We start from the raw sequence: 13,178 nt of genomic DNA, 5'->3' as shown, positions 1-13,178 counted from the left end.
TTGGGATTTCTTCTCTCTCTGACACACTTCAAGACCGATGTTTTTTGTCTAATAACAGTGGGAGTCCTTATCTTCTCTTGAGAAGTGTTGAAAATCTGTATCTTGCAATTTGAATACAGTAGTCTTCCATTTCCATATTTTGTTACTGTTTGCTTAATTTTTATCTACTGCTATCTTTTTGGCAGTAGACAAGGCAGATTTTTACCCACAGTTATCAAAAAGATAGTATATATAAAAAGGTAACTGCCTTACAGACTATACAGTTTCAGATTTCATTCCTAGTCATGACTGTGGCATGGTATCCTGAAAAGCTTATTCTTTTGTAACCTTTTCTGGGTACTTTCTAGTTTGAGTACAGGACAGGCAAAGATAACATGGTAATGAGAATGAATCATCAAAAGAACTGACAAACAGGAACAGAGAGAGTTGGAACTGTTTATTTTAGAAAACAAAATAACAAAAAATTATTAAAATATGTATAAATGGACAAGTTCTAGAAAGCAGATTAGTTCTTCTTCCCATTTCTTAGTAGACAAAGGGAGCAGTTTACGATTTGAAAAGATGAACTGCTGAAAAGAGACATGTATTGTGTATCACTAAGTGTTGACTTCATGTATCTTTCAGATGGTGAACTCTTTGTCACAGGGTATCATTAGGCAAGCTGCAGGGATGAGGACACTGAGAGTTTAAATAGCAAGTGTTGCAAGGACACACTTCCCTGGGAGACAGATCATCCCAAATCTTCCTACTGTGTGACTTGTGACTTACGTATCTTTAATATCTCTGGAGCTGTGAAAGGACGAGACAGCCTTGGCACCGAGCAATATGATTATTCTGACATTCTAGCCTCCCTATTGCATCTTTAATTATATTATTTCTTTTTTAATATCAAAAGTGTATTGAAACCTACAGATGATTTTTTCCTTCCTAATGCAGTAATGTTTGTAAGTGCCAATCAAGGCAACTTTGCCCCTTAGCCACAATGGAAGATGAAATATTTTGAACAGCCTTTTTTTTGCCTTTAAAAGCAAACGTGACACAAACCAGTTAAAAAAACCTAGCAAACCCAACAAACTTTAATTGTACACAAATCTAGGAGGAAAAATTTAAATTTCCTCATTGAAAATTAATTACGTTAGACTTGAGTATATCTTGTATTAGTTACTATCAATTAGAGAACATTATATTCTAAATAGTAAAGACATTAATTTGAGCAGAATACAGAGGAAACAGAAGTAAACAAATAATTCAAACTAATTAAAGTTTTCTCATGGAATTCATAGTTCTATGGCTAATAAGTAAGGTTCAAATAAAAAATGCTTAATTGATTGCTTTTCCTTTTTACTGCATTTGCCAACCACTGCTAGTGGTACCTAGATAAATCCTACAGAGGATCTGGACCTGAGCATGTTCACTACAGAATGAATGAAAGTCTGAAAGCCTGTCTAAGGAAAAATTAACTTTTCCTACAAAAAAAAAAAAAAAAGTGTTTTAGACAATTGATAAACAAGAAACTGAGGGGAAAAACAAACAAGAACATCTCATTGCAAATCTCTCAGCAAAGTGGGGAGTGGAAGAATTAGCAGTGAAACTGCAGAGCCTTTAATTTCTGAGGCTTAATACCAGGCTGACTGAAAGAAGTTACTCACTGTTGTCCTCCCATTTGCTTAACCACTGATGTAACACTGATTTTCACTGGCAAGGCAGCTATGTATTTCTGGTTTAGATGGGTCATCACGATGAGGGTGGCCTTTATCAGCTTCTTCAGCACTGGTCAGAGCAGTCTGCACTGCCCATCTCCATTTCCTTTCTATTATAGCAGTTAGTCAGATAGTGAAAAGGGTGGGAGGAGGGGGGAAAAGAATGTTACTTTATATACCTATATCTCTGTCACTTAAAGAAATGTAAAACAATCACATTACATACCTGAAACTTACCCACCTTACCTTACTAGTTATCCACTATAATGTCAAAGATGAGTTTTCAAGGAATAAGTAGGCTGAAAGCAAAGGTACTTTGTGAGACCTTGCTGCCTTCTAGAAAGATATTCTCTGTGCAGGATGCCAGTATGGCTGCAGAAAAGAAAGTGTACAGAAGTTCACAATGTGGTTGTTACTGCAAGAGTTGAAATGGCATCATAAGGAGTTGGTAAATGGAGAGAGACAGAGCCAAGTTTCAGTGTTCATTGGGGCTGGAGACATTAAAGGTGTCCTAAAGAGAAGAAAAACAATGTTTTATAGTAAAAATGGTACAGTACATTATATGGGTAAATGTGTGAGAAGTTTAGAGCAGGGCTCCCACTGAAAAGACAGCACTGGAAGGGCTAGAAAAAGAGCTTCTGCTGCATGAAAGATTAGTTTTCAGAGATGGGCTTTAGAGGAAGAGATGGTGGGATTATTTGGTCATGGATTGGATGCAAGTAGCAAGCTAGAGAAATTGCCTCCAGACTATGGACTAAGAAAAGGGAACACCTGAGCAGCTACAGTAAGTGTGACACTGGAAGAGGTGAATTAGCAGTCAGGGAGCTTTCGCTCATTATTCAGCTTAATATGGACAAACTTAAAGGTGATGCTGACACAGGGACACTGTGTTTTCCCAGGCTGCATAAATATGCATTGAACCTTCTCAGTACACCTTGAAATAAGCAGTGTCATTTAAAAGGCATGTGGTTCCAACGAGCTAATGCTGAAGTTAAATCTGCAGTGACAAGTAATCTGGTGAGATGTGCATTGCAGAACGTTAGTCAGAGCTACTCACAGGGCTGGAATGGCAACATGGCTTTATTTTGACATTGAATGAGTGTCAGCAGATCTACTGCTGTCACTTGACCTACCTTGCAGGAAAATAAAGGTAACAAAAAACCCTAGGCAGTGGGGAGGGAACTTCCAATTACAGATTCCCACATACAAGTCAAAAGCTATCATGATTTTTTTTCTCTGAGCTATCAAAACTAAAAGACAAATCTCCTTGTACGTGAATGTCATAGGGAGTATATTGAAATACACAAAATGAAAACCATAAACCAGAGAGGAATTACCCTTCCTAGACAGGAGGTGACTCCACTGAAAAAAAAAAAAGGAATGAAGCAGTTCTATGAGAATAGCCATGGGAAGAAGAATACATCTTCATCAGACTAATTTCTCACCCAAACTTCAAAAGGATGCATAGACCACCACTAACCTGCCAGGTGTGACTGATCACTGCTTCTTACCAAAGCTGAAACTTTTCACTGTATGTTGCTGAGGAGTCATATGATTTGAAATAAAATAAAATCACATAAAATAAAATGGCATAATAAATAAATAAATAAAATAAAATAAAATAAAATAAAATAAAATAAAATAAAATAAAATAAAATAAAATAAAATAAAATAAAATAAAATAATGCTTCGAATCGCCTGAAAGCAGCTTAAAGAACACCCCTGTGAGACCTCTGCGCTGACCAGCCTGTTTCAGCAAAGCCTCAGAGAGCGCAGCCTGAGCTGGCGGCTGCGTGCAGAGGGAGCTCTGCACTGCCATCTAACGGCAAAGTACAGGAAGAGACTTTCAGACTGGTCACCCGTCGGAACGTTTTGGTTGTAATTACAATTTAATGTAAGTAACTCAGGAGTAATTAATACTGCATAATAATCTAAATAATAATACTTAATTTTTGCCTTTTTTGTAATTAATAAATGCACTTCATGACCCAGGTTGGAAGCTGCCAGGACTTCACACAAGTGGAGTACATATTGTAGCCCTTCTTATTCTGCTTTGTGGATTACTTTCTGGTTTTGTAAGATACCACTAGGTCATCATATTTGATGAATATAACAGACAGAGGGACTTCAGGCATGTTCTTTACCTTGCCTTTGAGATGAGAGGCAATAAAGATGTATACTATCAGACTAACCTAGAAAGACTAATACTTACATCTTTGTTTACTGTAAGTTATCTTCTCTCTTTGCAAAGTTAAAGCAAGATTTTAATCCTACATGAGGCAAATCAGATTCTAAAGGCTCTGAAAAGAATGGGGTGTATGCAGAGCTAGGCTTGAGGAGGTTTTATTGGGATTTGGGTGTGGGGTTCCTCCTCTCCCAGAGGAGACAATATTTCTGCGCAGGGAATCCCCTCTGTTGAGACATTCATTTCTATTCTGACTCACTGCATGCCACTAGAAATGCAAGAAAGTTTCTCTTACCAACCTTTTTTTGGTTTTCTCTCCTAATAAGGATATGTGTATTTCAAGAGATATGGGGGAAAGTGCTATAAAGCTAACAGCTATATTCCCACCGACATTGATCAGATATCACAGAACTGGGCACTGGGGTATTCAAACTACATAAAGATGTTGGGATCTTCCTTTCCAGGGAGGTTTCTAAGGCAGGGAAATAGCTCTGCCAAGGAACTGCTCCATTACAAAATATCCCTGGCATAAGAACCTCTCAATCAAATGTTTTATGGCCAAGTTTATAGAAGCATAAAATTAAGCACTTATACTGCCCATGCTCATTGCAGAGCTGCTGTACAGCAGTTATCTCCACAGTTATATGACTCATCATATTTGTTGATAATTTTCCAAGGGAGGATGGGTCTCTAAGGTGAGGTGACAGGTAACAGGCATTTTGAAGCAGAACTTTAAAGCTGAGGAGGTCTTCCGTCTGCTAAAATTACACCAAACCTGTACAACCATTTACACCAGGGCAAGATGCTGCCAATCTGATGGGATTGCATTTTGTTGCTGGTTTGTAGGGACACAGAGAATTCACCAAATGATGAGTAACCAGGGCATCCCAAAGCACCAAGAGAGGTGGTTGGTGCATGGCATGGAGAAAGCTGGGAGAAGGCAGGAAGAGGGGGGGGGGGGGGGAATGGACCTGTCCTGGTTTCTGAGCTCCAAAGAGGAGGGATTATGGATTACCACCATGTAATGGGGGTGTGGAGTGAAAGCGGGGGACATAATGTGAAGGAAAGTAACAAAGATAAGGACAGGGAAAACGCAGGCCGCAATAGGATTTGTCTTAGACTGTCACAGCGGCCAAGCTTTCCTATTAGTCTGTGGTCAGGAAACTCTAGGAGTCATCTCCCTAGTGAGAGATTTTCACTGCTTTCTGGTTTGGGCGTGTGGGCAGAGCCTGAGGGGCCGAAAGTATTACAAAGGGAAGATCAGAGGTGCGTAAAATAAAAACGGTATGAAAAGTATTAATGTCATTACTCAGGGTGCTTTCACTGTGCAGCAGTGAGAGAGCAGCACCGGTGGGGAGGGAGGGAGGGAGGGAGAAAGAGCCCTGCCCAGCGGGGCTCGCCGGCAACCTCTCTCGGGCTTGGGGGGAAGCTGCTGCCGAGACACCCAGGCAGGCAGACCCGCGCTCTGCCTCCCCCCACCTCCAAACCAGCGTGCGTTGGAAAATAACGATGGAGTAACAGCTCGAACGGACCTGCGTGGGGCAGGGGACCGGCGGAGGGGAGGTGGGAGGCACAGGCTGCCGCCTCCCGGGGAACTTCTGTTCCCGGGTACAGGACCCCGCCGCCTGCAGCCGCTCCTCCGGGCTCCAGCTCCGGCAGAGGGCGCCGAGCCCCGGCTGAGGCGGCTCCGCCTCCAGCCTGCGAGCGTCGGCGTGGGGACGGCAGCAGCAGGCCCGGGCCCGAGGCGCCTGGATGACCCAGGTAACCGCGCCTAGGCTGTGGCCCGCTGCGCGCCGAGCCTTGCCGGGCCTCCCTTCTCTCCTCGCGCCCCTCCCTCCTCTCCCGGCCCCAAGGTCGCGGGTCTGGGGCACGGGGTCCGGTGCGAAGGGCAGGCCTGCGCGCCGCGGCCTGCGCCGAGGAGGCGGCCAGGGAAGCCGGGGCTCCTTGGGAACCCCGAGCAGAGGCGGGCCCGCTACAGAGGGTCAGAGACCGTCCCCGCGGCGGGAGGGGGGTTGTGTGTCTGCGGGCCCGCACCGCACGCCGTGAATGCTGGCGTTGTCTCGGCTGCGTGCTTTTGAACGGGCTGCCAGCTCCCGGCAGCGTTCGGACTTGTGTCCTCCCCGGGCAGCGAGGCTCATCGCTGTCCGCATTCAGGTTTCATGAGGGTGAGAAGACGCCCTTCGCGTGTGGGGCGGCTCTCGGCCTTCCTGGCAGGGGCTCTCTCGGCGGCCGGTTGTACCCGCCGGTCAGGGGGAACGAAGTAGGAATGAGCAGTAGAAATAAGCAAGAATAGTTGGTTACACGTTCAAATAACTGTTCTAGGAGTTTGTCCCCAAAAGGAGGAGAGGTGCCAAGTCTTAAGTGAGGATTGACCCACCGTAAACTTTATATGTCATGTATTTTAAATTCATGCATTTAAATACAGGAAAGCCAAGGGAGGTGTGGTTCTTTTTATTTGGCTAATAATTGCCCTCGTTGATCAGGGCTTTTTCCCAGCCACAAAAACCACCTCATAAAGATCTCAGCAGAGTTCTCTTGGGTGTGGGGAAAACAAGCTCCAGTCTCAGGAAGAAACACGTGTTTCCACACATGCAAGTCGTAATAAAAGGCAGTGCTCCACCGAACTAGGAAGAGCTGGAAATCAATTCCTGAGAGTGTTGAAAGACGTCTGGGGTGTGGTTTTTTGTGTGTTTCTCCTACTTGTCCCCAGTTAGAGATGGCTCCCCATGGTGGGGAGCATGCGAGACTGCTGTTGCTGGTGTCAGCCCTATTGCAGTACACAGAGCAGCGTTGTTTCTCTAAAACTCGACCACGATGCTAGATTTGGAGAAACAGGGTAGGATGCTTTACAGTGTTCTGCCATGCAGGAGTGTTGTGGTCCAAGCAGAATCTAAAGTTAAGCAGCTTTTGACTCTTCTGGGTTTATTTGCTTGCAGTATTGAGCAGGTTGTTTTTATTGACGATGACTCATGATAAATGTTTTTTTATATGCTTTTTATGACATATGCTTTTGTTAATTGTATTTCAGGTGTAGGGAGAAAAATGCCACAAATGAGTTTGGACAGAGTTTGACAGTTGATACTGAACACCAGAAAAGGAATCATGAACAGATTATTCCAGATTATTGGTGTTTGCTTTTCATCTGATGTTTTATCTCTTTGTAATGGTGGGTGGTGTGTGAGAAAGGCAGATCATACAGTTGGTATAGCCTTGTGCTTTTAGGTGATGCATTGATTGCTCTGCCGGGAACTAGTTTATAATCTTTTTGTTTTAACTGTCATGTTGTACCTGGAGAAATCCATCAACAGACAAAGCAGTTGCTCATTTTTGCTCATGAATGTTTGTTTTGTTTTAGGGTATGCTATGACTGGCTTCAGACTCCCCATCACTACTTTTAGAAAGCTAAATGTCTGGTTTGGACTGTGGGAGAAGTTCTCTTCTAATAAACTGTATCCCTCTTGGAGGAGAAGCATGTTCTGTAGCTGTCAAGCAAGCACAGTAAACTACAGAAGATGTCCCAGCTTTTCCTCAGTAAAACTCTGTGCACCAAGACTTTCTCCAGAGTATATCTCTCTACTTCCTCTGCGGAATAAAAGTAGCAAAAGCTCTAAAAGGAGCAGACAGACTGTGCAAGAAGAAGAAGAGGAAGAAGAGGACGAAGAGGAAAGCGATTTGGAGGATGAATTTGAAAATGACCCCAACGTAGTAAAAGATTACAAGGATCTTGAAAAAGTGGTGCAGTCTCTTCGATACGATGTGGTCATGAAAGCTGGCCTAGACATTGCAAGAAAGTAAGTATGGCAGAAGAAGCCTGCTCATGATAAAGGTGTCATGCATCTGAAATTTGAGGCTTGATAACTCTTTTAATGTTGGAATAACTAAATATTGGGAGATGAGGGGGACATTGTTTGCTGGTTGGGTTTTTTTTTTGCATAGCTATTTTGACTGTCTAAAAATGTTTTGGATGGATGGGTGTTCTTGTGGGTTTTACCTTGCCTCCCTTGAAACAGCCTGCTTTCTGCTGGCTGCAGTATTTCTAAGATTGCTGAGGAGGCATTTTCTATCAGTTGCTATTTATTTAAAATGAAGAAACCACAAAATACTGTACTAAGTAATACAAAAAGATCTAATCTGAGATTGAGGGAGTAAAATAATACACTACTTAATGGCTGTAGAAATAGGTGATGGTGAGTATAAGCCTAATGTACTAGTAAATATATCAGAGTGCAGTCCGTAAATATACCACAGTGTTTGATCTAGTGCAACCTACAGAAGCCTTATATTGCAGTGCTTTTAAAACAGAATGTTAGTATAACTTGATGAGTTACAAATTATTAACCTGGCTGGTGCAGGAAAGGGGATATTATTCATTGGATATTCAGGAGACAGGTCTGTAAAAACAGCTTTTCATGGCTTGCACAGAGCAACTATACTCTATTATTTCATTTAATATCTATGAAAGACTTTTTCTTTACTTCTAGTTCAGGTCTGTCCTGACCTTAAATAAAGGTATCCTTTATGCACAAATGAGAGCTGTGGCAACGTGCCTTGCACATGAATGGTGTTCTTGTGTATCTGCAAAGAAACAATTGCACACTGTAAATGCAATAAAACCTTGTTTTTCTTCAGTAAAGTAGAAGATGCATTCTACAGTAATGAACTCAGGCTGAATGGAGAAAAACTATGGAAGAAAAGTAGAACTGTAAGACTTTTTACAATTTAATCTTTTCATACAGTACAAGAAAATAACTAAGGCATGACCTCTTCTCCCTCTAAATTGCTCTGCAAGGGCAAATGAATAGCATCGCTAACACCACTTCCAGCTTTGTATGTGTGTGACTATGATTCTCTGGGTAAGGTGTTACTCTCTAAGGCAGGCAGGAGACTTGTGTTACTAGAGAGTAAAATCTAAGGCAGAAAGTCAGGAGAAGACAGATGGCAGCAAGGACAGAACTTTCAAAGTTGCTGAAGGAAGTGATGATACCGATGTGAGGTTGATGGAGTCAGAAGATTGAATCTGAGATACTGGTGGAGCAGGCATATGAGTAAGGAGAAAGTTTGATGATAGGGATTGAAACAGGGGGAGCTCAGGTGAGGTTGTTGTATTTGTAGCAGAGCACACAGGAACACATTTGGTAGAAGAGCCGGAAGGGTTGCAAGCCATACTCTGTAATGACAAGAGCTTGCCAGAATGATGACAGACTTCAACCCACCCTGTGTGTGAGGGTGGTTCCACATGGTGGTTACGGTCATCAAAGGGTCATAAGTTTTATTTCCTGGTTCTCTAAAGACTAGTTTTTGAGAGGCATACTGCTTGTATGATGTTTGAAAAGAACATAGGCAGTTGGCAAGCACTCTGAAACACTAAATGCCCTTTTAAAGGCAGGAGGGAGAACATTGCATTTTGCTGGTTTGTGTTGATACAAAAAGATTGGCAGGAAATACCCTTCAGGAAAACCTCCAACATACTACATGGCACCTTTTTCACAGTTAGGCGTCAGCCATAGAACAGGAAGGGTAAAGCTTTTCGCAGAGAATGTCATGAGACGTTTAATTGCTTATTGCCTGGGATTTCCTAGAATTTCATAGCTGGAGGATTTGTAGTGTGTCTGGTGTTGCCTTGCCTGCCTCCTGCCCTGGGAGATAAGAATATTAAATGGAAAGAAAGGAGCAGTTACAGTTGGACATAGGCTGTAGGGATTTTTTTCCCCAGGAAATGTTGATAATCAGTCATCTTTTTCTGTTTCCAGGTGAAAACTGGGGATACGCTGGATCTCATAGTAGGTGAAGATAAAGAAACAGAAACTGCCATAGTTATGCGGGTAGTCTTAAAAAAAGTATCTAACAAAACTGAAAGTGAAAAATACAAAGTAATTGTGAGGCGCTGGAAACACTTAAAAGTGCCCAAACAGGATGTATTTAAGTGATGGGGGGGGTTGCATGTGGCAGCATAAGAGTTTTGCAGAAGACCATATTTGTTCTTAAATACAAATTTTGGTTAAACAAAATTACAGTACCCTTTGTTAAGGGCTTGTGTCAGAATGTTCTTTCCCTCTGCTGTGTATGTCAATATCCATGCAATAAGCCTGTCACTTTTTGCTGTTAGTTTTGTTTCATAGCGCTGTGGGATAAAAGATCCAACCCTTACAATTCCAGGCAGTTTCCTTACAGATGTTATAAATGATGAACCAATAAAGACTAATTTGATCACTGTTTAATTGCTGTCTAATTTTGTTAATCAGAAAGGTTACATTAAAGCTGACAGCACAACAAGCAGAACTGCTTTGTTAATGTTATCTCTGCATCTGTAAAATAGTTAGGGATAAAACCCCCAATTATGTGAAATTGCTTCCTTTTTCATTATTGGTTTGAGCTTGGTTAACCATACTAACTCTGTGCTTAATACACAGTGCTGCTATACCAAGAATACAGAAGGACTCTGACTGCAGCTGCGTATTTCTAAGAAGGAAACTTCATGATAACAGAGAATCATAGACTCATTTAGGTTAGAAAAGGCTTTTAAGATCATTGAGTCCAACCATTAACCTAACACTGCCAAGTCCAGCGCAATGTCCTTAGGCACCACATCTACACTCCTTCTAAATCCCTCCAGGGATGGTGACTCCACCATGGCCCTAAGCTTGACAACCCTCTTGGTGAAGAAATTTTTCTTAATATCCAATCTATATCTCCCCTGGTGCAACTTGAGGCTGTTGCCTCTTGCCCTACCACTTGGGAAAAGGGACTGACACCCACCTCACTACAGCCTCTTTTCAGGTAGTGGTAGGGAGCGGTAAGGTGTCCATCCTTTTATCCTGTGAAGATTGCATCCATCCAAGCCATGAGCAGGCAGTTTCTCCAGGAGAATGCTATGGTAAATGGTGTCAAAAGGCTTTACTCAAGTCTAGGTAGGCAACATCCACAGTCTTCTCTCATCCACTAAGCTGGTCACCTTTGTCACAGGAGGAGATTAGGTCATAGAATCATGGAATAGTTAGGGTTGGAAAGGACCTTAAGATCATCTAGTTCCAACCCCCCTGCCAGGGTCAGGGACACCTCACACTAAACCATGTCACCCAAGGCTCTATCCAACCTGTCCTTGAACACTGTCATGGAAGAAGCATTCACAACTTCCCTGAGAAACCCATTTCAGTGCCTCACCACCCTTAAAGAACTTCCTCTTTATATCCAATCTAAACTTCCTCTGTTACCTGTTTTAACCTGTTACCCTCTATCCTATCACTACAGTCCATAATGAAGAGTCCCTCCCCAGCATCCTTATAGCCTCCCTGTATCCTTATAGGCCCCCTAAAGGTGGGGCTTGAGGTCAGTCAAACAAAATCTGCATTTCATAAACCCATGCTGACTGGGCCTGAACACCTGTTTGTCTTGCATGTGTCATGTGATGGCACTCAAGAAGGTCTGGTCCATAATCTTCCCCAGCACCAAGGTCAGGCTGACAGGCCTCTAGTTCCCTGGATCCTCCTCCTGACTCTTCTTGTAGATGGGTGTCACATTAGCTAACCTCCAGTCAACTGGGACCTTCCATTAGCCAGGTTTGCTGATAAATGATGGAAAGGTGCTCAGTGAGCACTTCTGCCAGCCCCCTCTTGGGTGGATCCCATCTGGCCCCATAGCCTTGTGTGTGTTGAAGTGCTGCAGCAGGTCATTAACCATTTCCCCTTAGATTATGGGGGCTTCATTCTGCATCCTGTCCTCATCTTCCCACAAGACTGAGGCAACGGTGGTATTAAGTAGCTCAGCCTTTTCCTCATCTCTTTTAACTATATTTCCCCCTGCATTGAGTAAAGGACGGAGATTCTCCTCAGCCCATCTTTTGTTGCTCATGTACTTACAGAAACATTTTGTTGTTGTCTTTTACAGCAGTAGCCAGATGAAGTTTTAGTTGGGCTTTGGTGTTGCTAATTTTCTCCCTGCATAACCTCATGACAACCCTGTAGTCCTCCCGAGTGGCCTGCCCCTTCTTCCAAAGGTCATAAACTCGCCTTTTATTCTTGAGTTCCAGCCAAAGCTCTCTGTTCAGCCAGGCCCCTCTTCTTCCCTGACGGCTCATCTTTCAGCACAGGGGGACGGCTTGCTCCTGTGCCTTTGAGATTTCCTACTTGAAGAATGTCCAGCTTTCCTGGACTCATGTGCCCTTCAGGACTGTCTCCCAAGGGACTCAGGCCAAAGTCTTCCCTCTGCAGACCCCCCTTCTTAATTCTCCAATAATTGAACCCCTTTATAATTTCATGATTGCTATGCCCTCTAACCATCATATCACCCACAAGTCCTCTGTTTGTGAACAACACATCCAGTGGGGTTCCTTCCCTAGTTGGCTCCCTCATGAGCTGTGTCAGGAGGTTATAAATCAATCATGGCAGGAAGATTCTGCTCCCATGGAGAAGGCAGATCAGTGAGGGTATGTGCAGTACTGCTGGTTCTTCACGTAACCATGCAGAGAAAAATGAAATATGTTTGTCACGTATTTATTTCATTGTGGCACTTAGAAGAGTATTTAATACTCAGGTGGTATAAAGATCTGAGGCCATAATGTAATGAAAACCACCTTCCTGTATTACTACAGGAAAATACTGTCACTTAGGCATCTCAGGAGTAACCACTCACACTTGTGTAACATTGAACATAAGCTTCTCCCAACACAAGCAACTTGTTGGATGAATGTGGTGCAGACAGCTTTTATTCTGTTTACATATGTTTAGACAGCCACATGCAGGTGTGTGTTTACAGGAAAGCTGGTCAGTAGGAGCAGGCAGCTACTGTTCATCCAGTCCATAGTCTGCTCCTAACCTAATTTGGAGAGCCCAGAGGAAAGAAGATAGCCCAGAACAGGCAGCAGGAACATATTCCAGAGCCCTTTTTGTCTGGTATTCCTGAAACCTAAATGGGCAGGCAAGAAACTGTTGCTCCAAAAGCAAACCCAGTGCTCTGGTAAAGCATCGGACTATCAGGTACACATAAAAGCTTTGGGAAAGCAATGACTGGATTTTCCCTGCATGAAATATCTCTGAGGTGAGAGGAAGCTGTGGTGCCCACCTGGTTAGGAGTGCACGGTCAGAGAGGAAGCTGTGAAGCTGTGGTGCCCACCTGGTTAGGAGTGCATGGGAACTGTTGGGCTCAACTGGCAACAGCTACTTGATGACTCTAAGATGACTTGTACCTGCTGCTGCGCACAGCCTTGAAGTGGTGGCTGCTGAGCGTGGGATCTGAAATACTTTCTAACTAAAATCTGTGCTGGTTTGGGATTTTTTTTTTTCCCATGGTTGTGTAGA

The 13,178-nt window shown here is 43.2% G+C and overlaps 1 protein-coding gene and 1 long non-coding RNA gene across 3 annotated transcripts in view; one reads left to right on the top strand and one right to left on the bottom strand.

Moving 5' to 3' along the window:
- The window catches only part of MTRES1 (mitochondrial transcription rescue factor 1), a 244,769-nt gene extending 234,666 nt beyond the window's left edge, over positions 1-10,103 (top strand). The window contains exons 1-4 of one of the 2 annotated variants that reach the window (XM_061460207.1): positions 5,580-5,646; positions 7,241-7,676; positions 8,515-8,587; positions 9,636-10,103. In XM_061460207.1, coding sequence (XP_061316191.1) covers positions 7,249-7,676; positions 8,515-8,587; positions 9,636-9,812 — 678 coding nt within the window. In that variant the 5' untranslated portion in view covers positions 5,580-5,646; positions 7,241-7,248 and the 3' untranslated portion in view covers positions 9,813-10,103. Of the gene's footprint in view, positions 1-5,579; positions 5,647-7,240; positions 7,677-8,514; positions 8,588-9,635 lie in introns of those variants that run through there. The other variant, XM_061460208.1, reaches the window with a different exon arrangement.
- LOC133273420 (uncharacterized) lies at positions 1,050-3,052 on the bottom strand. The gene is made up of 2 exons (XR_009744784.1): positions 1,942-3,052; positions 1,050-1,810 (listed from the first exon to the last, which is right to left on the bottom strand). It is a non-coding gene; the product is annotated as an uncharacterized LOC133273420 (long non-coding RNA).
- Positions 10,104-13,178: the final 3,075 nt, after the last annotated feature.

This window comes from Pezoporus flaviventris, unplaced genomic scaffold (genome assembly GCF_033815535.1).
Source record: "Pezoporus flaviventris isolate CSIRO_AGI_PZ_B2104156 unplaced genomic scaffold, CSIRO_AGI_Pfla_v1 ptg000031l, whole genome shotgun sequence".
NCBI lineage: Eukaryota > Metazoa > Chordata > Aves > Psittaciformes > Psittacidae > Pezoporus > Pezoporus flaviventris.
The sequence above is the reverse complement of the archived record's forward strand: the minus strand, read 5'-3'. Positions and strand labels throughout refer to the sequence as shown.